Source organism: Palaemon carinicauda, chromosome 1 (assembly GCF_036898095.1).
Source record: "Palaemon carinicauda isolate YSFRI2023 chromosome 1, ASM3689809v2, whole genome shotgun sequence".
Lineage (NCBI taxonomy): Eukaryota > Metazoa > Arthropoda > Malacostraca > Decapoda > Palaemonidae > Palaemon > Palaemon carinicauda.
The window spans coordinates 47,567,272-47,592,949 of NC_090725.1; the positions used below are offsets into that span (position 1 = coordinate 47,567,272).

Here is a 25,678-nt window from a genome sequence, read left to right on the forward strand (position 1 = left end):
TAATTAATTTAAGTGTACGTACAGGTACAGTAACAATACACCTTCACTGATCTAAATGCTTTACGTACATACAGTACCGTAACTTTTATACAGTATCGTACCGTAGTAAAGAAAACGGACCGTTTTCTTTGGGCTTGGGGGGGATAACTTGGCTATAACTACGTACTGTACATTATTGAATAATCTCATAGTGGTTTCTGGAATGGATTAGGCTGTTTTTAACGGTTGTGTTAATTATTGAATGATAGAAATGGCTGCAATGCATGTTTATTACTACAGTTTAGCGTGTTTATGAAAGAAAAGGTGACTTTTTATAAGGCTTGGAACGGATTAGGCTATTTACATGTAAAACGCGACTCAGGATACGAAAACATCAGGATACGAAACCGCATCCTGAACGGATTAATTTCGTATCCTGAGGCATCACTGTATATAAGAAATTTTAATTTTCAATTTCAATGATGCAAATATTCTGGATGCCTGGAATCAACTTTATTATGATGAGTTCAACATTAATCAAGAATTATTTCCAAATATTCGAAACTACCCTTTTTAACAAATGAAAAAAAGAAAGCCAAACAACTAATAAAAATTTCTTGTACAATACTTTATCTAATATTTTCAATAACTAATCTTTTTTATCTACTAGTATTAGTCATTAACAGTATACTCTTACCTCCATGACCTCCCAAATGTTGGAATTCCAATGACTAATTTTTCTTTCTCCATGCCTTTTTTCAGCCAATAGGATGAAGACCATTGTATATTCATAGTAGCAAAATACAACTTTTCTCCACTTCGTTTCAACAAAGGAGCGTTATGCCCAGTGAAAGGGAGGTAGGGCCAAAATATGTGATAGTCATACCCCATAAGAAAGAAAAAATCTACGTATCTGTAACAGAGAAATAATTATTCTATAAGGAACACTAGATAAAAAACTAAACTCAATCAACTGAGGTCTATAGTATGGAGCGATTATGTTCAAAACACAAAAAGATTTCTTTCATTTCCAAGCATGTGCAAAATTAACTTTGAATCCTCAAGTTATGCATTCTTAGAAATGATTTTCATACATTCATGCTCTTCTATATTATTATTATCAATAGCTAGGCTACAACATTAGTTGGAAAAGCAGGATACTATAAGCCCAAGGGTTCCAATAGGGGAAAATAGCACAGTGAAAAAAGGACAAAAGGAAATAAATAAATCATACAAGCAGTAATGAAAAACTAAAATGAAGTATTTTAAGAACAGTAACAACAATAAAATAGATTTCCATATATAAACTATAAAAAGAGACTTATGTTAGCCTGTTCAACATAAAAATATTCACTGCCAGTTTTAACTTTTGAAGTTCCACCGATTCTACTACTGTACCTGATTATGAAGATCATTCCACAACTTGGTCATAGCTGGAATAAAACTTCTAGAATATTGTGTAGAATTGAGCCTTTTAATTGAGAGAGCATGACTATAAGAACCAACTGCATGCTTAGCATTATTATGAACAAAATGGTACTGTCCAGGAAGATCTGAATGCAAGGATGGTCAGAGATATGAAAAATCTAATGCAACATGCATAACAAACTGATTGAACGAAGGTGCCACAGATTAATATCTAGATCAGGAATAAGAAATTTAATAGACCAAAAGTTCTTGTTCAGTTATTAACCCACGAAGGACGACGGGCGGCGCCGCCAAAGGAATACAACGGTTTATTGATATTTATAGAAAAAATAAAAAAAAAAATAAATATATTATTTTTCACTCTAATATATAAGTATTTGGTATCATTGAAACCGCAAAAAGATGAGCTTTTTTAATATGGCATTTATTGTTTAATACATGGTTAATTACTTTGGATATAAAAAAAAAAAGTCTTTAGAAATCACAGTTGCAAAAAAATCAAAGTCACTTTGAAGCTGGATTATCACAAAACTTATTATTCCTATTTGTTATAACAGTGCTAATTTTGTTATATAATTTTGAAAAAGTCCTAAAAAAAACAGAATATTCTATCCAGTAATACTGTAGCGTGGTAAAAAAAAATTATATATCAACATATCAAGTGACACTTTTTCACCATTTGGTAATGCGGATTTACAAAAATATTACAGCGTTCATAATTATCTCTTGGATGGCCTATCAGCATTTCGCTGATAGGTAATATAAGCATTTAGAACTAAATCTAAAATTAATCTTTATTGTTCATGTGAGTGATGTCTTTTGTGTTAGTAGGGCTTCTGCGCAGCTAGAGAATGAAGCAACAGGTTCAATATCAAGATCGTTGTCATAAACATCGCTATTAGTAATATAATCATCATTATCATGCTCACTATGGCTGTCCAAATCATCAGCACTTGTTTCTGAATCATAAAGGTAATCAATATCTTTTATCCCGCCAACCGATAGCAAAACCTCGATTGATAAACCAAATGGCCCCTACCCCCATCGCCAACGGCGCATGCTCGGCACACTCCTATAACCTTAAAGTATAAGATTTCTGGCAACTTTGCTTTGTAAACAATCACTGATTGCCTAAAGTAGCCTGTGACATCAATAGAAGGCGGAGCTAGAGGCATACGTATGAGGGAGAAAAGATGAAAAAAATGCATCCACAATATAGACGCTCGTAAGTTGATGGCAATTAATGCATCCATTATATAGACGGGTCGTCCTTCGTGGGTTAAGATGAGATTCAACAGCTGAACAATACTCAAAACAAGGAAAAATGAAAGAATTAAACAATTTCTTCAGAATAGATTGATCAATGAAAATCTTTAAGACTTTCTCAATAAACCAATTTTTTGTGCAAGTGAAGAAGAGACAGACTGAATGTGTTTCTTAAAAGTAAATTTGCTATGAGGAATCACACCTAAAACTTTAAAAGTCATACAGAGTTATAAAATATTATCAATGTTGAGATCTGGATGTTGTGGGACCACTGTCCTTGACTTACTTACAATCATACTTTGAGGCTTGTTAGAGTTCAACTTCATGTCCCAAAATTTGCACCATGCACTAATTTTAGCTAGATCTCTATTAAGAGATTCAGCAACCCTAGATGTACATTCAGGAGATGGAATTGAATCAAAGAGAGTAGCATCATCTGCATATGCAATAAGCTTGTTTTCTGGATCAAACCACATGTTATGTGTACAGTATATAATAGGAAAAGTAATGGGCAGAGAACACAACCCCAAGAAACTCCAGATATAACCTTCCTATAATCACTTTGGTGCTCATCAACAACTCTTTGTGAGCTTTAGTAAGGCTCAAAGTTTCTAATGCATAATACTCGTAGGACCATCTGATTAAATACATTTCTTTTTAGAGAGAGAGGCATTTTAGTTTTCATACTCTCATTTGGTTTACCAATAGCTCTCCATAACATGCTTATCCTTCTTTTAATTTTGGTCTCATGTCCTGGGGAAATACTTATTGTCTGTCATAAGTATGTGTATTCATTAACCATCTCTAGAAGTTTGTTCATAACTCACATTTATTGTCTCTCTACATTTTCAATGAACATTTTCTTAATCATACTGTATTCATATTAATTTTTAGTCTTACATTTCTGCTATCTTTAATCAAACATTTTATCATCTTTTGCAATTCCTCCCTTGATTCACTAAACTGAATTATGTCATCTGCAAATCTTAAGTTGCCAGGTATTTCCCAATAATGTTATTTCCTACATTTTCCAGTCTAGATTCTTTCCAACTTTTAGGCATTCAAGAGAGATTGGGTCTTCCTATCTTCTTTCTCAATCAAACTCTTTTCACTATTTTCATGTAATTTTAGGATTGCTGACCCTACCCGTATAGATACCTGCAAGTATCTAACATAACATTCATCTATTCCTTTCTTTATAAGGGCTTTCATTAGTGCTGAAGTTTGTTAATCATATGGATATGGTCAGTTGTTGAATAACCACTTCCAAAACTTGCCTGCTCTCTTGGTTGCCTAAAGTCTAGATGTCTCTCTATTTAGCTTTATATGTTCTTTGTAAATATTTTATATATATCTCTGAGTGTAAACCTACTGGGCTGTAATTTTTCAGGCCTTTTGTGTCTCACTTTTTGTGCATCAATATAATGATAAAGTTTCTCCAAGATGTAGGTATAGAGCTATCTTGCCAACATTTTATGTATTAAATCAAATGTTATGCCATTTGCTGCTTAGCCTTTTCCATGTCTTTTGATGCTTTCTTTACTCAACTTACAGTTCCTTTTGATTTAACAATGCTACACAAAAAATAAAAATACAACTTCAAAATTTCTGATATCTTACTTAACTAACTGATGAACTTCATATGCCCGATCAATAATACTCTTTGGTCCAGCTACAGCTACGGTCAAAAGAAGAGGAGGTTCTAACTGCAATTAAAGAATATAATAACATTAGCCACAAACAATTTGTTAGAGTTGCTACAAAAACTTTATACAGTACTGTATATATTTCTATGAAAGCCAAATATTCATTGCTATAGGTCTTAACTTCTATGGTGGGGTGCAAATTGCATATACAGTAGTACCTTGGGTTATGAGTAACTTTGGATACAAGAAAATTGGAATGCAAGCTTGTAAATTTGAATTGGATACGAGTATTGCACTGGCCTGTACTGAAAAAATTTGCCATGTAAGGATAGTTTTCGTGGACAAGTATGAACAAGACTATCATGCAATGCACAGAAAGCAGTCACGCGACACCTATACACCCCACACGCAGTGGTCACGCCATGTCCACCCATACTAGACTTTTGCAGGGTGAGTAGTAAATATATATACTGCCATTGCTATGGCTCAAAAGCAGTCGTCTCTTAATAGGTTCCTTGGGAAAATTGAATGTGAGGGGGTAATAAAGGAAGACCATGTGTCCAAAAAGTGTAAATTAAGCAATTTAAGTATTGACAGTGAATGCCACTCAAGAGAGAGAACTCCCAATGTTTTACGAGAAGTTCTCATGGAGTGAGATTCTCCTTCCAAACAATAACTCCCTCCTCCTTCTCTCTCGCCTCCCTCATGCAAGCCAGGACTATCCTCAAAGGTAAAGTTCAAGATAATTTGTCAATTGATAGGGGTTATAGTTTTTACAATAATTCCCATTACAAAACCTTTGTAAATTGGTGTATATAGTGGTACTTTGGTAAACAAGCATGACCCATTCCAGGAGCAAGATAATAAACAACAATAATTTTACCAAAAAGAAATAAAGGAAAACACACATACCCTCATTCTTAATGGTCTGAAATGTGATATATACAAAAAATTATACCCCTTAACATGAATAAAAATCAATGAATAATAAAAAATAGAAATATTGTCAAATTAACTTGCACTCTACCATTGAGGAAAGTTGTGGCTGGGGTATGGGAGATGAGAGAGGAAGAAGGTGTTACTGCTTAGAGAGAGTCTCCTTCCATGAGAACTTTGGGTAAGATATCAGGAGTTCATTCTGTTAGACAGCTTTCACTATCACTAACCGAATCCTTTAATATACATTTTTTGACATTTTGTTTTCTCTTTTTACACTTACAGTCATCTTTTACCAGTAACCTATCTAGAGATGTTTGTTTTTGTCTTTTCTTTAAAATTGTATGGAAATAGGACACAGCATTGTCAGTAAATAGATTCGTTGCTTGGCTTACCGAAGCCTTACCTAGGTGATGTTTCTACAAAATTTTGTGGGTTTTTTCCCATTTTTAACATTTCCCTAGTTTCCCTTGAAGTGAGAGGTTTGTCACTTTGTCTCTCCTCCTCCTTGGATGAAATATCCTCCACTAGTTCTTATTGCTGCTCCTTAATCAACTCCAACAGCTCCTCGGTCATCGGCTGCTCACCATGACCATTGAGAACACTGATGTCTTACCCAAGGACACAATTTCATTGTAAACTGCTTCCTTCTGCAACGCATACAAACCACAGTTTCCTCTATGCAGAATTGGGGCTTTATCAATCAATTTGAGACAGCTGGAAAAGTGGAAATGTTCTTTCCAAAACTCTCTGAGAGAAGGCTTGGTCCCTTCTGTGACCTCGAAACATCATTGGAACATGGCCTTCGTGTACAGTTTTCTTAAATTTGAAATCACTCACTGATCCAAGGGTTTAAGAAGTGGAGTGAGGTAAGACAGCTAGATTTTGATCTTGATGAACTTGAATTCCACCATCTGGTCATCTTCAAAGGCTGGATGGAACATTATTCATCAGCAACTAGGTCTTCCTGGGCATCTTCTCCCAAAACAGACCGGTTTTCACAGCTGAAAACTTGCTGCAGCATGTAAAATTCAGGATCCACAAACCTTTTAATTTCTGACATAAATTTCTCTGTTGCCTGAACATTAGAGCTCGCACCCTCACCCTGTTACTCAACACTATGGATGCCTGATCTTCTCAAGAAGCTTTCCAATCACACACAGCTCGTTTTGAATATTTTATTTTCTTTATCTGCTGACATACCCGACTCATTTTTCAAGAGGTCAACATGCAAAAACTTTGCTTTTTCACAAATGATGTTTGTCATTGTATCTCCTACTAACTGCTTCTCATTGATCCATTTGAGAAGCAAGTTCTCAATGTTGTCTAGAACACATGGCTGTTGATTTGTAGTAACCAACTATTTCGCAATAACAATTGTGTTTATTTATTCTTCCTTATTCCAAATGAGCTGATCGTGGATGTTACATGATTATACAATTTTGCCATTTCTGTCAAACAGATACCTTCATCATACTTCTCAACAACTTCTTTCAGCTCTAAAGTAATAATCTTCTTTCATTCTTTCTTAATCATCTTCAGGGTCACTGTCTAGATGCAGATGCATACTGTTCACACTAATAACTTAACGTGAACAATAGCAATCACAATTCTACAAAGAACACGCAATAACAAGATAACCCTTTTACCCCCCGGGGATTTGGAAATTTCCAACCCTTAACCCCCAAGGGGTTATTTTTTTCCCAGCACATTTTGCAGTATATTTTTTTAAAATTGCTCTAACAGCCTTAATTTTTGTCATAGAGAGGTCAGGTTGGTCTCATTCTCTTGGAAAATGCCTAAATTTTCTCAAAAAAAAATTTTTACAGCATTTTTTTGCAAGGACGTACCGGTACGTCCATGGGGGTAAAGGGATGGCATTTGTGAAACGTACCAGTACGTCCTTTGGGGGTAAAAGGGTTAATACATGAACATTGCTGGAAATATAAGGTGATGCTGATACAACTACTGCAGAGCAAGTGTAAGAATCAAGATCTGAGTAGGGGTGGTGATGTGACCGAAGGCAAAGAGAAAATGTGTAAAAATAAAACAATGCGTGGGTGGCTTATGGGCGCTGTGCAACTGCTTTCTACAGAGTGCGTGCTAGTTTCATTAGTATTTTCAATTTGCTCTCTCTCCTGTCCTCCGTGTTCTTCTCCTTCTGGTCCTTCTATTCTAACACAAAAGATTCAATTTCAATTTTCTCTCTCTCTCTCTCACCCGTCCTCCTCATTCTTCTCCTTCTGGTTCTTCTATTCCAATGCAAAAGATTCCATTTAAATTTTCTCTCTCTCTCTCCCGTCCTCCTTGGGAATAAAAATGAAAATTTTTGCTTGCAGACTGATAATACAGTATACTGAAATGAAATTTCATGGACCTACATCGATATGAACATATTCCAATTTACTTATAAACTGAGGTACAGTATTACTGAATTTGTATTATGTTCATTTAGAACACATCAAAAAAATTTCCTTTATTCCTTTTTGCGAGAAGTTGTTTTTAGGATACAAGCATTTTAGGTTGCAAGCTAGCTCCCATAATGAATCAAACTCGTGACCAAAGATACTACTGTGACTGAAACTGTCTGTTTCTGAAACGACTACCATTTGATAGGGTGTATCACATATCTGGTTTTCAGTACACCAGAAAACAAGCTCTCATTACTCTAAAAACATTCAAATAAATGGAATGTGTAACTCTAAGTGGGTTAAAGGTGGGCTCGTGTGCAAACAAAAATACATATGCAGTAACCACATTATTCAACATAATGGATGCATTCAAATAAAAAACATATTTTCTAACCAGTGGAATAATCTAATAAGCATGGTAGTCGTGTTAGATGCTAAAACAAACAAAATACATACTTTCTCGTCCACAGCAGTAAGCCCATTTAATTTTTTGCTAATTTAACTGAACAATCATCTCCCACAATGTGTGCTTTCTCTTAAAACAATTTTGTGTGTATTGTCAGCATTATAAAGAGCACGTTCTTTATTTCAAAATGAAATTCTTTAGGTCTGTATTTTTACAAGCAGGTCAAATGTAACTTTTTTCTCAGGTTACAAATGACAGAATAAAGTACAGCTACCTTTTGTAAGACATTCATAGTAATAGTTACAATTATCTTTAATCTTAATTTTTCATTTGATAAAAGTGAAAGAGTAAAATTCTTCCATCTTGCCAGCATGTTTGAATTATGATTTTGGGTGATGTACTGTACACTGTAGTTACATAACTGTATGTATTGTAAAATAGCTATTAAGTTTCAATCAAACTTTAGAAGCAATAATTAATATAAAAGTTTTTGTCAAAAGTGATGCAAGTGAAATAGATCAACAATGCTACTACTGTAATGCACTGATTTAGATTCGGTACACTGCGGGGATAACAGGTGTCCATAAAAGTATAAATTTTGTTATCCAACCTAGACAAATATGGAAGTACGAAGAAAACTAGCTTCTGAGAATATTACCACAGGGATGTCACCTTAAGTAATCAACTGTTAATGCTGTGGAGTGCTTGCAATTTGTTTAGAGAATTTGTAAGAAATAAGGTTAGAACTGTTATTGTAAAAGAACTTATTTAAGTACTGTATATAAAAATATAAAGAATTAAAAAGGTTAATTACATCACAAAAAAATAGAATTTTGATAAAAAATTCTTATTTCTATACTCACCTGATGTTCATATTGCTTCTTCTCCAGAGGCCTAGTTCAATCTACACTTACCAGTGAAATTTTTTAAAAAATTCCATTTTTTCCTAGCTTAAATAAATACATGCCCTTAACAAAGGAATGGAGCCATCTAGTACTAAGTTGTAAGAAGCCCAGATTGCCAAATCTGGTAGTGTCTTCAGTTTCAGAGTAAATATTATCCCTCTTCTTGGTACCATGAGTCAGTGGGGAGGAGGATGGGGATGTATAATGACACACGGGTATAAAAATAAGAACTTTTGTCATTAAAATTTTATCTATGTCTATGAAACTCCCCTGATGATCATATTGCTGACTTCCATACTGTTGGTGGGATGAAAGGGACAAATTTATGTACAAGTAATGTAATGACATTAAGAGTTTCTAACCTGAACTAGATTATTCTTCTATATTACTTTGATAAACCTTCAAACTATGGTTTGAAATACAGGACCCCAGTTTGTTTACTGAAGTACAGTAATTAAAAATACTGTACTGTTGATTGCCTCTAAATGTTACTTTGATCTACTTGATAATTATGACTGACTCTAAATCGTATATTAAATATAACATATTTATAGATATGCGAGCAAATCAACTAAACTGAAATTACTTAGACCATGGCTAATGCTGCTACCAAGGAGCCTAGAGTTCAATGATCATCATAAACAAACACTGACTTGGTGTGCCATTGAGCTGTTGCAAAAACTTTTCCCAAAAAGAGGTTACTACAAAAATTTAAGAAAACAGCTGTGTTCCCAATATCATGTACCTTTACTTTCAAGCATTTTATGAGTTTTGTATCTATTTCCTTGTGTGCTTCTGTGAACAAATGTTTAAAAAGGAATGGCATAACCTTTCTGGTTAGTGAGGAATTCGGAACCATATGCCCATCGAAAATAATAGGGACACTACCTCTACTACCTTTCATTCTGTTCAAATACAACTGTACGACTTTTACTGGACAAGGAAAATTATCCTCTACTGAACTGTCTTCATCCAGTTTTAGTGAAGGGCTGTGAGAAAAATTGAGGCAGACTTTTAGTTTAAATTCCTTTTGGGTCTGAAAGAAGGTAAAAGAGACAAGATCTACCTTTACCAACAATGCTTGTAATTCATTTATATGTCTAGCCAGCGCTAGAACCAAAAAAGTTAAGGAATTACAAGGTATATGCTGTACAGTATAGTTAAGAAACAGCTGTCTCTGAATACTTTTAAAGAGCGTCTAGGTTATGAAATGCAATTTCCCAAATGAAAATGTTATTTTCATTAGTAAAATAAATTTTTTAATATACTTACCCGGTGATCATGTAGCTGTCAGCTCTGCTGCCCGACAGAAAAACCTAAGGACGAAATACGCCAGCGATCGCTATACAGGTGGGGGTGTACATCAACAGCGCCATCTGTCGAGCAGGTACTCAAGTACTTCATGTCAACACAGAACCAATTTTCTCCTCGGTCCACTGGGTCTCTATTGGGGAGGAAGGGTGGGTCCTTTAATTTATGATCACCGGGTAAGTATATTCAAAAATTTATTTTACTAATGAAAATAACATTTTTCAATATTAAACTCACCCGGTGATCATGTAGCTGATTCACACCCAGGGGGGTGGGTAGAGACCAGCATACATGTTAACATTAAAAGCTAAGTATTTCGTATTTCATTTTAGCAGTTATTCAAAATAACAAACATAAAATTAATAAGTACCTGGTAAGGAAGTCGACTTGAACAATTACTCTGCCTTTTTAAGTACGTCTTCCTTACTGAGCCTCGCGATCCTCATAGGATGCTGAGCGACTCCTAGGAGCTGAAGTATGAAGGGTTGCAACCCATACTAAAGGACCTCATCAAAACCTCTAATCTAGGCGCTTCTCAAGAAAAGAATTTGACCACCCGCCAAATCAACCAGGATGCGAAAGGCTTCTTAGCCTTCCGTACAACCCAAAAACAACAATAAAAACATTTCAAGAGAAAGATTAAAAAGGTTATGGGATTAGGGGAATGTAGTGGTTGAGCCCTCACCTACTACTGCACTCGCTGCTACGAATGGTCCCAGGGTGTAGCAGTTCTCGTAAAGAGACTGGATATCTTTAAGGTAAAATGATGCGAACACTGACTTGCTTCTCCAATAGGTTGCATCCATTACACTCTGCAGAGATCTGTTTTGTTTGAAGGCTACTGAAGTTGCGACAGCTCTAACTTCATGTGTCCTTACCTTCAGCAAAGCATGGTCTTCCTCATTCAGATGAGAATGAGCTTCTCGAATCAAAAGTCTGATATAATAAGAAACTGCGTTCTTCGACATCGGTAAAGAAGGTTTCTTAATAGCGCACCATAAAGCTTCTGATTGTCCTCGTAATGGTTTAGTACGTCTTAAATAGTACTTAAGAGCTCTTACTGGGCATAGGACTCTTTCTTGTTCATTTCCAACCAAATTAGACAGGCTTGGAATCTCGAACGATTTGGGCCAAGGACGAGAAGGGAGTTCGTTTTTGGCTAAAAAACCAAGCTGTAAGGAACATGTAGCCGTTTCAGATGTAAATCCAATGTTCCTGCTGAAGGCGTGTATCTCACTGACTCTTTTAGCTGTTGCTAAGCAGACGAGGAAAAGAGTCTTCAAAGTGAGATCTTTAAAAGAGGCTGATTGAAGCGGTTCGAACCTTGCTGACATAAGGAACCTTAAAACCACGTCTAAGTTCCAACCTGGTGTGGCCAACCGACGCTCCTTCGAGGTCTCAAAAGACTTAAGGAGGTCCTGTAGATCTTTGTTGTTGGAAAGATCTAAGCCTCTATGACGGAAGACTGCTGCCAACATGCTTCTGTAACCTTTGATCGTGGGACCTGAAAGGGATCTTTCCTTCCTTAGGTATAAAAGGAAGTCAGCTATCTGAGTTACAGAGGTACTGGTTGAGGATACTGATTTCGCCTTGCACCAGCTTCGGAAGACTTCCCACTTTGACTGGTAGACTTTGAGAGTGGATGTCCTCCTCGCTCTAGCAATCGCTCTGGCTGCCTCCTTCGAAAAGCCTCTAGCTCTAGAGAGTCTTTCGATAGTCTGAAGGCAGTCAGACGAAGAGCGTGGAGGCTTGGGTGTACCTTCTTTACATGCGGCTGACGCAGAAGGTCCACTCTTAGAGGAAGTGTTCTGGGAACGTCTACTAGCCATTGCAGTACCTCGGTGAACCATTCTCTCGCGGGCCAGAGGGGAGCAACCAACGTCAACCTTGTCCCTTCGTGAGAGGCGAACTTCTGCAGTACTCTGTTGACAATCTTGAACGGGGGGAACGCATAAAGGTCTAGATGGGACCAATCCAGAAGAAAGGCATCTATATGAACTGCTGCTGGGTCCGGAATCGGTGAGCAATAAATTGGGAGCCTCTTGGTCATTGAGGTAGCGAACAGATCTATGGTAGGCTGACCCCACAAGGCCCATAGTCTGTTGCAAACATTCTTGTGAAGGGTCCACTCTGTTGGGATGATTCGACCCTTCCGGCTGAGGCGGTCTGCCATGACATTCATGTCGCCTTGAATGAACCTCGTTACTAGGGATATGTTTCGATCTCTTGACCAGGTGAGGAGGTCCCTTGCGATCTCGTACAACGTCATCGAATGAGTCCCTCCTTGCTTGGAGATGTACGCCAAGGCTGTGGTGTTGTCGGAGTTCACCTCCACCACCTTGCCTAGAAGGAGGGACTTGAAGCTTCTCAAGGCCAGATGAACTGCCAGTAGCTCCTTGCAGTTGATGTGCAGCGCTCTTTGATCCGAATTCCACGTGCCCGAGCATTCCCGACCGTCCAATGTTGCACCCCAGCCCGTGTCCGATGCGTCCGAGAAGAGAAGGTGGTCGGGGGTCTGAACAGCCAGTGGCAGACCCTCCCTGAGGAGAATGTTGTTCTTCCACCAAGTCATTGAAGACTTCATCTTCTCCGAAATAGGAACCGAGACCGCTTCTAGCGTCTTGTCCTTTCTCCAGTGAGCAGCTAGGTGAAACTGAAGGGGTCGGAGGTGGAGTCTCCCTAACGCGATGAACTGGTCCAGCGATGAAAGCGTCCCTTTCAGACTCATCCACTGTCTGACTGAACATCGGTTCTTCTTCAGCATGCTCTGGATGCATTCTTGGGCTTGACTGATTCTGGGGGCCGACGGAAAAGCCCGAAAAGCTTGACTCTGAATCTCCATTCCTAGGTATACTATAGTTTGGGATGGGACGAGTTGGGACTTTTCCATATTGACCAGGAGACCCAATTCCTTGGTCAGATCCAGAGTCCACTTTAGATTCTCCAGACAGCGACGACTTGACGCAGCTCTTAAAAGCCAGTCGTCCAAATAGAGGGAGGCTCTGATGTCTGCTAAATGCAGGAATTTGGCAATATTCCTCATCAGTTTGGTAAAAACTAGAGGTGCCGTGCTTAGGCCAAAGCACAGGGCTTGGAACTGGTATACAACCTTCCCGAAAACGAACCTTAGAAAAGGTTGGGAATCTGGGTGGATGGGGACGTGAAAGTAAGCGTCCTTTAGGTCTAACGAGACCATCCAGTCTTCCTTCCTGACCGATGCTAGAACCGACTTTGTCGTCTCCATGGTGAACGTCTGCTTTGTGACAAAGACAATCAGAGCACTGACGTCTAGCACCGGTCTCCACCCTCCTGTCTTCTTCGCCACTAAGAAGAGACGGTTGTAGAAGCCCGGGGATTGATGGTCCCGGACTATGACTACCGCTCCCTTTTGTAGTAAGAGAGACACCTCTTGCTGTAAAGCTAGCCTCTTGTCCTCCTCTCTGTACCTGGGAGAGAGGTCGATGGGAGTTGTTGCTAGAGGGGCTTGCGCAAGAATGGAATCCTGTACCCCTCTCTGAGTAACTTCACAGACTGTGCGTCTGCGCCCCTGTTCTCCCAGGCCTGCCAGTAGTTCTTGAGCCTGGCTCCCACTGCTGTCTGAAGAAGGTGGCAGTCAGACTCTGCCTCTAGAGGACTTGGAACCCTTCTTCTTGCTCCCACGTTGACTTTCGGCACGAGCACCTCCTCTGCTGGAGGCTCTGCCACGAAAGGGCGGAATGAACCTTGACGCTGGAGTGTCCATCCTGGGTCTAGGCACGGAGGGCAAAGAGGTGGCTTTGCGTGCGGATGACGCCACCAGGTCATGAGTGTCTTTCTGGATCAAGGAGGCGGCAATCTCCTTGATCAACTCTTCAGGGAAGAGACACTTCGAGAGCGGAGCAAACATAAGTTCCGACTTTTGACATGGGGTGACTCCAGCTGACAAGAAGGAGCAAAGGTGATCCCGCTTCTTGAGGACCCCGGACACGAAAGAAGCCGCAAGCTCACTAGAACCATCCCGTATGGCTTTGTCCATGCAGGACATAATGAGCATGGAAGTTTCCTTATCAGAAGGGGAGGTCTTCCTGCTCAACGCTCCCAAACACCAGTCCAGGAAGTTAAAGACTTCGAATGCACGGAAAACTCCCTTCATAAGATGGTCCATATCCGAAGGGGTCCAGCAAATCTTGGAGCGTCTCATAGCCAGCCTGCGGGGAGAGTCTACCAGACTTGAGAAGTCGCCCTGGGCAGAGGCAGGAACTCCCAAGCCGAGAACCTCTCCCGTGGCATACCAGACGCTAGATCTGGAAGCAAGCTTGGCCGGGGGAAACATGAAGGTTGTCTTCCCAAGTTGCTTTTTGGACTGCAACCACTCTCCCAGTACTCTTAAAGCTCTCTTGGACGAGCGAGCGAGTACGAGCTTCGTAAAGGCAGGAGCTGCTGACTGCATGCCTAAAGCGAACTCAGAGGGAGGCGAGCGTGGAGCTGCAGACACAAACTGATCCGGATATAAATCCTTGAACAGCGCAAGCACTTTCCTAAAGTCTAAGGAGGGAGGCGTGGTCTTGGGTTCGTCGATGTCCGAGTGTTGGTCGTCAAGATGAGCAGCTTCGTCATCATCAGAGAGTCCATCGTCTGAATGCTGAGGAGGAAGCGGCAAAGGAGTAGATAAAAGCTGGACGGCTGAGTCCGGCAGCACGGGTGCATGCGTGGCTGCACTGGATCCAACGTCATGCCACTGTTGGTCAGTCTGAGAACTGGCAACAACCATAGCTGAGCGGGAGCGCAAAGCGTCTACTCCTGACTGTGGTCGGATAGTGAAGACCACCGTGGGTTGCGGAGGCTGACGCACCGCGTCAAAACACGGCAGCTTAACTCCACCCTCCTGTTGTTGTGGTAGCTCACGCACGTCAACGGAGGGTTCCGTGCGTCGGCGAACGTCAACATGCGTCTGGCAGGGTCGACTGCGCATAGGTGGAGGAGCTCTCACAGCCGGAGTGTGGGAGCAGGCAGCCTCAGCGTCAGCTGGGCGCACAACCGTGGTTGGTTGTAGGCTAACGGGTGCAGCGTCAACCTTCTCCGCACGATACTCCTGCATAAAGGAAGCTAGCTGAGTCTGCATAGACTGCAGCAAAGACCACTTAGGGTCTACAGCAGCTGGTGCGGCAACAGACGGAGTTATTGCCTGCTGCGGTACCACTTTGCCTCTCTTAGGAGGTGTGCAGTCGTCGGAGGACTGCAGCGAGTCCGAACTGACCCAGTGGCTATACCTGGGCCGTTGGACTTGCTCGGAAGGGACCTTGCGTTTAAGAGGCCGTGAGACCTTGGTCCAACGTTTCTGGCGAGAAACCTCTTCCGCAGACGAGGAATGAACGGGCTCACTCGTCTTCTTGTGGGTGGGACGATCTAGGCAAGATACGTCCGAAACCACGGAGGGAACGTCTGTCCGCTGATTAAAGCCTGTCGAACCCTTTGGTCGTACGACATTGCTTCTCCCCTGGGCTTGGGAGCTTGCAAGAGGTCCCGGACTGGGAGGACGACAGGCACGAACAGACGCACCCTCATGCGTAACACTGACACTTTTCACTGCACTGACACTCACTTCACTTCCCACTGCACTTTTACCTTTCAACTCCCTGACGTCAGCCATGAGTTGATTGCGGTCATTCGCTAATGACTCGACTCTCTCACCTAGAGTCTGGATGGCACGCATCATATCTGCCATTGAAGGTTGATGAGAGCTAGCAGGGGGGTCGGGTGCAACCACTACAGGGGAAGGAATAGGTTGTGGGGCATGGGGAGAGGAAAAATCAATTGAGCGAGACGAACTCCTCCTGATCCTATCCTTCTCTAGCCTACGTGCATATTTCAGGAATTCTTGAAAATCGAATTCCGAAAGCCCAACGCATTCCTCACATCGATCTTCCAATTGACAGGCTTTACCCCTACAATTGGAACAAACGATAGAGGCCTTCGGAAGACGCCTTGAACAGTCCCTAGCGCTACACTTCCTGTACTTGGGGACTTGAGAAGGGTCAGATATCTTGAATTAGTCAAAGGGGGGAATTCAAAATCTATCCAAGTCGTCAACAAAAAATCCAAAATCCAATAAAAGAATGCAAGGAAGTATTGAAGATAACTTCTGCACAGCGATAGCTAATAACCAGAAATGAATACTTCACCAAATAACGTGAAAATCAATCCAGAAAACAACAGCGTATTTAGTAGGTCTTGCCGGTGGCTCGACAGAGAGAAAATTGGTTCTGTGTTGACATGAAGTACTTGAGTACCTGCTCGACAGATGGCGCTGTTGATGTACACCCCCACCTGTATAGCGATCGCTGGCGTATTTCGTCCTTAGGTTTTTCTGTCGGGCAGCAGAGCTGACAGCTACATGATCACCGGGTAAGTTTAATATTGAAAAATATCATTTAAAAATGCTTACTTTAGCCAAAGGTGGGATATAAGGATCCAGCTACCAAACTCAGCTTTCTGCATCGCAGTCTAGATGTCATATAGAGCAACAAGAATCGTGATAATGCATGGGTTAAGCTGCAGAAGGAATAGAGTAATTTAAGAAATCAAAACTCATACAGAAGGCGCAGTACACAATCAGAACCCTTATTGACGGAACACAATGTAATCACAGCTACTAGACCAAACTGAAAAAGATAAGTTAGTGTATAGATCTGGGCAGGCAAATCAAACTTACTGCCTACAAGAGGAGTCTTGCTGGCCTTTGAAAAAAGTGAAGAAAGTTAAATAAGTTAAAACCTAAACAGGTTGATCATTAACTTGGTTGGTAAGTGAGTATGGATTGTCATATCATTATCCACTCCATAAAAAAATTAATTAATTTCTCTGTGATTCCCCTTGAACTAAAACTACTTTCCATAGTCGTTATGAGCAATAAAAGACAACCCTTCTGATTACGACGTAGAAGCTTTCCCTCTACACAGTATATACTCTTCAGTTCCATAAACACTAACTTGAAACATAACTGCTAATAGGAACCTTGAGATATCACATTCTTCAAAACAGTTATTTTCAGTGCTTATCCCGTGCAGAAACCTAACCAAACGAGTAGTTACTAAATTAACATACCATGAAAACTCATACAATTTTAGTTGAAACTTTGTTAACTAGTTCAGAGTTTAAAAGGATCATAAGATATGTCAAGCTATCCCCATAAGTAATACGAGAATGATGAGAAGTGCTTACTTTAGCGAGTGGAGGGATATTAGGATCAAGACAACCCACCTAGTCTTTTGCCTCACAAGCCACTTGTCTTACAGAGGTATCAGAATTTTGGATGTCAAGGGTTTAGTAGCAGAAAGAACTAAAGTAGGTAAAGATTCTGAGGCTCTGTATGAGGCTTTTGAATATGTAGAGCGCGGCATACTTTCAGAACCCTTATTGAATGAAATGCTATTGAAAATAGATTAACCTTGAGGGGTTAGGTTAAGTTGGGCACCATGGTGTGAATAACCAGAATTACCATTATTATGGGAGGATTCACTGAATTTCTGAAGTTTAACAAAAGAAGCTAGTCACATCAAGAGCATGTGAAGCTAATCGCTATTAATAAAATTGGCTGAGCTTGTGTGTGCCTAAAGGTGGAGTTGTGTCAATATCGTTGTTATCCCTGCTACAATCAACTAGCCTTGTCTTCCAAACTTCTCCCCTGAACTAACAGCAAGTCTCCTTCAGCACTTAGACCTGTTAACTTGATTGGCAACCATTTAAACATACTTTTCCATGAGCGGTACCAAGAGTAAACTCACTCTGCAATAATTATCTAAATTACAGAATTGCCCCTGATATAAGACGAAGGGAATGTGGATCCTGATCTCCAAGAAATAATTCCTGTGCAAATTCCAGACTATAATTGCTAATTAAACTAGGGGAAAACATCTTTAGGTATAGTATGTAAACAATCAGAGAGCATGTGATCGCAGCCGGTTGACGTTGATGAAAAGACTACCTGAGGCGGAAACCTGGGCTTTTTACTATTAGAGGGTTCCATTCCTTTGTTAAGGGCATGTACTTATGGAAGTGAAAAAAAAAATGGGAAAATTTCAAAATCCTTATGGGTTAGTCCGATTAAACTGGGCTTAGAAGAAGCAATATGAAAATCAGGGGAGATTGATAGAAATAATTGGTAGTTAGTAACTAAAACCTTCAGACTGTCATGGAGGTGGCGAACAAGTTCAGAGAAAAGATGCTTTTCACATTTATCTCTCTTCCAGACTGGCCAAGAAGGGAACTCCCAATCTAGATCCAATCCATCAAAGCAATTCTCAAGAAGAAACTCTCTTGTTCTTGCAGCAAACCTGTTGGATGATAAATCATGAAAATATGCCTATCAGTATAAACCATCAATGACATTTACAATGATTATAATCCTTTTAAAGACCCTATTGAGACATAATCCTACACTCAAAGGATTTGTCAGAAGGACTTTTTATTGAATGAGAAGGGAAAATTGGAGAAAAGCCAAGAAAAACAGTTGTAGAGTCAGGTAGGAAGAAACTAGAAATAGAGTAGAATAAATAACACATAAGATATTATATAATGTAAAGTAGATACATCAAAACAATATTTTACAGACACGTCAATCTATAAAGCCAATGTTTTAAAAAAATTATTGCACTTAATTAAATATTGTCCTGTGCACAATAAAAATGTTTTTAAAGGGTAATTTGTATTTTTCCTAAGTATAAAAACCTGAGTCCTTCAATTAGGAAGACTGTTTTAGCTGCAGGTGGAATCGATCATTAAAGTTGGATAACAATCATTTATCCAACATATGAGGATGCGGAGCAAGAATTTTTGGCTCCTTTCATTCAGAAATTCCTCGGTATTTGTCTTTCAGCCCAGGACTGAGAGGAGTGGTTGAGGAGGGAAGTTGGATTAAAGGACTGAGGTCTATATGATTAGAAAAAATAAAAACTACTTTAAAAAGTTGTTATTTGTTCCTACGCATCACACAAATGCTCATCCTTAAACCAGGAAAACTCACTGCTTGGAAGGTTGGAAGTCCCCTAACATGAAAACTGGACAGCTCAATTTTCTTCCCTGGAAGTGACCAAAGACTGATTTGTAAAAAAGCAAAGTGAGGACTACCACCACCACCTATTTGTCTATCATATGGATGAGAGACTGATAGGACCCGGGTTGTATATGAGTATATCATTATTATTATTACTAGCTAAACTACAACCGTAGTTGTAAAGCAGGAGGCTATAAGCCCAAAAGCTCCAAGAAAATAGCTATGAGGAAAGGAAATAAGGAAACAGATAAAAAAACTGTAATGTGCCTGAGTGTACTTGATCAACACTGGAGAACTCTTTACCCCGAAAGAGACGTCAGTTGGAGTTAAATATCAAGTGATGACGACCATTCATCCGCTCAATAAAGAAGGATGGGGAAAGATACTTCTTCTAACTTAAAAGAATGGTACTCTGAAGTGAAACTTACCAGCATGTAACATTTTGACCATTTTGTCCCTGAGTAGTGGGACAGAACAAAGAAGGAGCTGCAGCCTTGTCCCCTTGTAGGAGCTGCTGGTTACACAACTTGAGTAGTTACCACAGGTCCAAGCACAAAATTGTCAAAGGACTTGCGGGCAAACTCCTGCAAGTAAAAGGCTGTGAAGGTGGTCTATCTTTCAGCACTTGACCCACTGACGGGTTCCTTCTAAAAGCAAGGGTAGGGTCAATAGACCTGACTTCATGAGCGCTGGTCCTGGTTGGTGCCTCTCTACAGATCGTCTCACAAAGCCAGTGTAGATACCACCACAGAGTGCCCCCAGGATACAACAGCATCCTCTCTTAATAGCCACTCTACACCTCCCAAAAGGAGAGGATGGAGATGGACACGAAGCTGGGGCCCTGCACTATCGGGTTTTGAATCTTGTCCACGAAGTCTGACAAAACTAAAGGACACCTTCCACTCCTCAGCATGGGTGACTTCATAAAAGACACCATGCAACTCACCAACTCTCTTCGCTGATGCTAAGGCTAACAGAAGGACAGTCTTGAGAGTCAGATTCCTGGCTGAAGACCTTGTCAATGGCTTGTGCGGGAAATGCATAAGAGCCTTGAGGACCAAGGGCACATCCCACTCTGGAGGCCTGAGATCCCAGGGTGGGAAAGACTGCTCAAAACCATTCACAAACATGGACAACTACCAGGAAAAGAAAGTCTAAACCATTCAGGGGAAAGACCATACTGAAGACTGAGTGGTAGCCTTTAACAGCAGCTTCCCTCGGCGAAGGAGAAGAGGGCCCATGACTGTGCCTCTTTGCTTGTTGACGTAGGCCACTATAATGGTATTGTCGTTAATCAACACTACCGAGTTATTCCTTAAATGTTCTTGGAAGGCTTGCAACCTTAAGAACGCTTCATGCATCCCAAAGATGATGTGCAGAAGCCTTTCTTACTTGGTCCACATCCCCGAGATGATTAGGTCGTCCAGATGTGGTCCACATCCCTTCTTCGATGCATCCAAGAACAATGACGTGTCTAGAGGTGGAGACTTAAGTGGAACTCCCTAGTGAGGTTGTCCTCGTTGAGCCACTATGTCAGGTCATTTTCAACCTCTTGTTCTACTGGTAGGCACAGGAAGAAACGGGGGGATTGCAGGTAGACATCTCTGTGACGAACGAGCTCCAAAAATGAAAAGTGACCAAGAAGAAATTGCCAGCCCCGAGCTGAAACTTGCGTCAGAAAGAAATATCAGTTTTGACAAAAGCTGTATTGTACATCAGTACCCAACAGCAGTTGAAACAAAAGTGAGTCTTCGGCCAGCACCCTTGGCAGTTGGATGACCGCTCGTTACCTAAATTCAACAACTGATTCCAGCTCTCACCAAAACAATTTCCCTTTATAGGAAGAGGGTTGGTACGTTGCATAAGAACAAATGCATCAAAAACTCCCTGAGCTTTTGCATTCATAATGCTCATGTAACAGCTTTTCTTTGTAATCTGTTAAATACCTTTTTAACATACACAACTGTGAGATATACAGTAATCTTTTCCTTTGAATGGTAACTTGTCTGTAGTTACCCTATAATATATAACGCTACTGTTATGGAAACTTTTGTTCAGCCGTTCCTTTAATACCTTCTTTAATATTTACACAGCATGCTCAAACAATCCTATTCATCTATAATTTCTACATTGTACTGCTTTCTCTTTCTCTTAGTATATCATTATTTCCTGTTATTTCTAATTCCACTACAACATTTCAATTTTTTTTCTTTGTTAGGTTTTCACTTGTTTGATGATCAGCTCTTCAACTACCTTTAACAAATTGGTTGCTGGTTTGTTGACTCATAAAAACTTCCATTAAGATGAATACTTAATCCTACTGAATATTTTTTTTTCATTTGTCATTGATTAAAGTAAGATCTGAATACCAAATTTTATATTATGACTACTGTACAAATATTATATTTGGGAATAAATTACAAAACAATTTTCCCAGCTATTGAACTGAGCCTGAGTTACATTTCTTAGTGTTTATTATTTACTAAACTACTGTACAGTACAGGCAATACTAATCTATCTTTGCAAAGCAATTTCAGTCTATATCTTTTTAACAGTAGAAAAATATAGCAAAGACGTGGTATAGATGCAAAGGCCTTGCAATGGAAGATTTACAAAGAATATAGCCTATCATTTTAAAAAAAAGTGGTACAGATATATCAAAGAAAATGTGCTAAATAAAATCTACAGTAGTTATGAGCTGTTATGAAAGAACTGACAATGTAATACAGCCTTAAAGGCTGGAATAATTTTGGTTCACAAAAACTCCCAGAAAGTATCTTTGAGAGATGTAGCAATACCAAGGGATAAAAGACTTGAGAAAAGCAGAGAAAAGATAGACAGGTATCACGATCTGAAAATGGAAATATGGAGAAATTAAGGAAGTACCTTTCCTCCCACAAGCAGTGGCAATAATCCCATATGACCTCAGGAGAAACTTGGAAATGACTTAATGCACAAACCTTGAATCAAACTTACTCCAGAAATGTGTACTGCTGGCCAGAGCAAGAATAATCAGGGGAGGGTTGACTACTACTACTACTACTACTACTACTACTACTACTATGTCAACAGTAAATAGTGTCATAAGAAAATGCAAATATGTTTGCCACATGCTTTGTGGTGATGGTAAAGGAAAATCCTAAAATAAAAGGGAGTGTTCAATCATTATTTTTAACATACTTTCCTCGTTCCCAACTCCATAATAATAATAACTAAATCAAAATATAATAATTAGATAACAATTAATAAAATAAAACTTAACTGTACTATTGCTTCTGGGTCTCTTACTAGATTTGGAAAGCCTCCATCAGATAAACCACCTCCAAGGGACAAAAGAATTTTCAGATCAGGATTCCTCTTTTTCAAGTCGGTAACTTTCCTGTATACCTAGAAAAATCAAAACATATGAAAAAATTGATCTCTCAGTTCTTAAATATTCACTTTTTAATTACCCATTTTAAAACACTGGTAATGGCCACGACAAACGATCTCTTACAATTATCATATTTGAATTACATATGCACTGTACTAATGCTGCCACATTCAAAGAGAACTGATGACTTAAGATCAGAAAACACTTAACTTTTATTGGAGCATTTAAAAAACTTTGCTTATCCTTAAAAGTAAAATAGAAATGAAAGTGCAAGTAAATATTTCAAATAGCTGACATGCACATGAATATGTAATATAATTCAACCTTTCATAGTTAGCTACAATATTATCAGTGAAAAATTCCACTGATAATAATACATACATATATACATATACCAAGGCACTTCCCCAATTTTGGGGGGTAGCCGACATCAACAAAGAAACAAAAACAAAAAGGGGACCTCTACTCTCTATGTTCCTCCCAGCCTGACAAGGGACTCAACCGAGTTCAGCTGATACTGCAAGGGTGTCACAGCCCAACCTCCCACATTATCCACCACAGATGAAGCTTCATAATGCTGAATCCCCTACTGCTGCTACCTCCGCGGCCATCTAAGGCATCGGAGGCAGCAGCGTGCCTACCGGAACTGCGTCACAATCGCTCGCCATTCATTCATATTTCTAGCACGCTCTCTTGCCTCGCTCACATCTATCCTCCTATCACCCAGAGCTTCCTTCACTCCATCCATCCCCCCAAACCTTGGCCTTCCTCTCGTACTTCTCCCATCAACTCTAGCATTCATCACCTTCTTTAGCAGACAGCCATTTTCCATTCTCTCAACATGGCCAAACCACCTCAACACATTCATATCCACTCTAGCCGCTAACTCATTTCTTACACCCGTTCTCACCCTCACCACTTCGTTTCTAACCCTATCTACTCGAGATACACCAGCCATACTCCTTAGACACTTCATCTCAAACACATTCCATTTCTGTCTCTCCATCACTTTCATTCCCCACAACTCCGATCCATACATCACAGTTGGTACAGTCACTTTCTCATAAAGAACTCTCTTTACATTCATGCCCAACCCTCAATTTTTTACTACTCCCTTAACTGTCCCCAACACTTTGCAACCTTTATTTACTCTCTGACGTACATCTGCTTCCACTCCACCATTTGCTGCAACAACAAACCCCAAGTACTTAAACTGATCCACCTCCTCAAGTAACTCTCCATTCAACATTACATTCAACCTTGCACCACCTTCCCTTCTCGTACATCTCATAACCTCACTCTTACCCACATTAACTCTCAACTTCCTTCTCTCACACACCCTTCCAAATTCTGTTACTAATTGGTCAAGCTTCTCTTCTGTGTCTGCAACCAGTACAGTATCATCCGCAAACAACAACTGATTTACCTCCCATTCATGGTCATTCTCGTCTACCAGTTTTAATCCTCGTCCAAGCACTCGAGCATTCACCTCTCTCACCACTCCATCAACATACAAGCTAAAGAACCACAGCGACATCACACATCCCTGTCTCAGCCCCACTCTCACCAGAAACCAATCACTCACTTCATTTCCTATTCTAAACACATGGTTTACTACCTTTGTAGAAACTTTTCACTGCTTGCAAAAACCTTCCACCAACTCTATATAACCTCATTACATTCCACATTGCTTCCCTATCAACTCTATCATATGCTTTTAGTGCCCTTAATAAATTTCTGAATTTGGTTACTTTGACTTTTATCTAAAAAATAGGACCTTCTCATCTATATTTCAGGCTTGGAAGAAAATTATGAAATTATTTTTTTATTTGGATTCTATAATGCCTATGAAAATAATATAACCAGCCAACCTAGACAAACACATTTTATTTCCCAATATATATGGAAACCCTAAAGAAACCGTCTTTGGCTTAATAACATGAATCAGGATACATGCATAATGCTGTTCCATAACTCAATTGTGGACTGTCTCTTCAACTTTCACAGATTTATTTACGATGTGCAGTGTTCCTGACTTGGTCACTAAATATGGCTACTCATATAATAAAGTACCATTCTATAAGGAAGCATATGCAAAATAAAACCCCCAAAATACAGCTCAAGAAAAGTCCTTACACTTTACTTGAGGAAATGGAGAAGTTAAAGTAATAGTAACCTTAACTATTATTTAAGGGTATAAAAACATCTAAGGCATACTGTACTGTATAAAGCGATGCAATCATAACTTACTATTCAAGAGAAAATACTATATCAGTTTCTCTATTTCTGTCAAAAGCAAACCAGTTGCTCATCTCTGAACAGATAAAGGAATATAAAATAGGGTAGCAGATCACTAATTGGGCCATGAACATTGTCATTACATGTCTGGAAAACAATCTCTAGTGTCAAAAAGCAAGAAAAATACAGTGCAGCGTACTCTCCTCTGGTGAACGGGTTTGGCTGTGTGGTCGACTCTGCTCAGTGCGCGGTTGCCTAGAATGGGGACCAGTCATTCACTGGCTCGGCACATTCTACAACGTGCAGGACCAGTACCAAGTGTTACAATGTGCAGGACCAGTACCAAGCATTGGTATCTCCTCTTTTAAAGGGCCAAAGTACTTTGTGAAAGAAAAGACAGAAGAGGTACCATGTACCTTTCCCTCTGTTGATCATGGTGGAGATTAAGCAGTGTTTCTGTGTTCGTGATCACAGAGCCGTAACACCTCAGGCACCAACCTGTGGCTGCTGGCTGTGTGAAAGATGGCAACAAAATCTTTGAAAGGTGCCATCTTCCTAATTTGGGTTATCAAAGTACCCCTAACAGAAGGGACCAGCCTTCCCCCATCCAGATAGAAAAAGTGATGGAGGGTGCTGAAGCTTCTGGAACCCCTACCGAACGAAAATATGCATCTCTGGCCAGTCTGGCTACCGAAGTAGTCAAGCTAGTCAACAGGGCCTCAGCCTATAGCACAGGGTTGTGGTTTTG

General features: G+C 39.9%; 1 protein-coding gene across 3 annotated transcripts in view; it reads right to left on the reverse strand.

The window, feature by feature from the left end:
* Nucleotides 1-25,678, reverse strand: part of LOC137642033 (acidic mammalian chitinase-like) — an 89,410-nt gene that overhangs the window by 11,753 nt on the left and 51,979 nt on the right. For all 3 annotated transcript variants that reach the window (XM_068374611.1, XM_068374596.1, XM_068374605.1), the window contains 4 exons: nt 22,582-22,706; nt 18,447-18,600; nt 4,294-4,379; nt 677-892 (listed from right to left, as the gene is read on the reverse strand). In XM_068374611.1, coding sequence (XP_068230712.1) covers nt 677-892; nt 4,294-4,379; nt 18,447-18,600; nt 22,582-22,706 — 581 coding nt within the window. The remainder of the gene's footprint in view (nt 1-676; nt 893-4,293; nt 4,380-18,446; nt 18,601-22,581; nt 22,707-25,678) is intronic.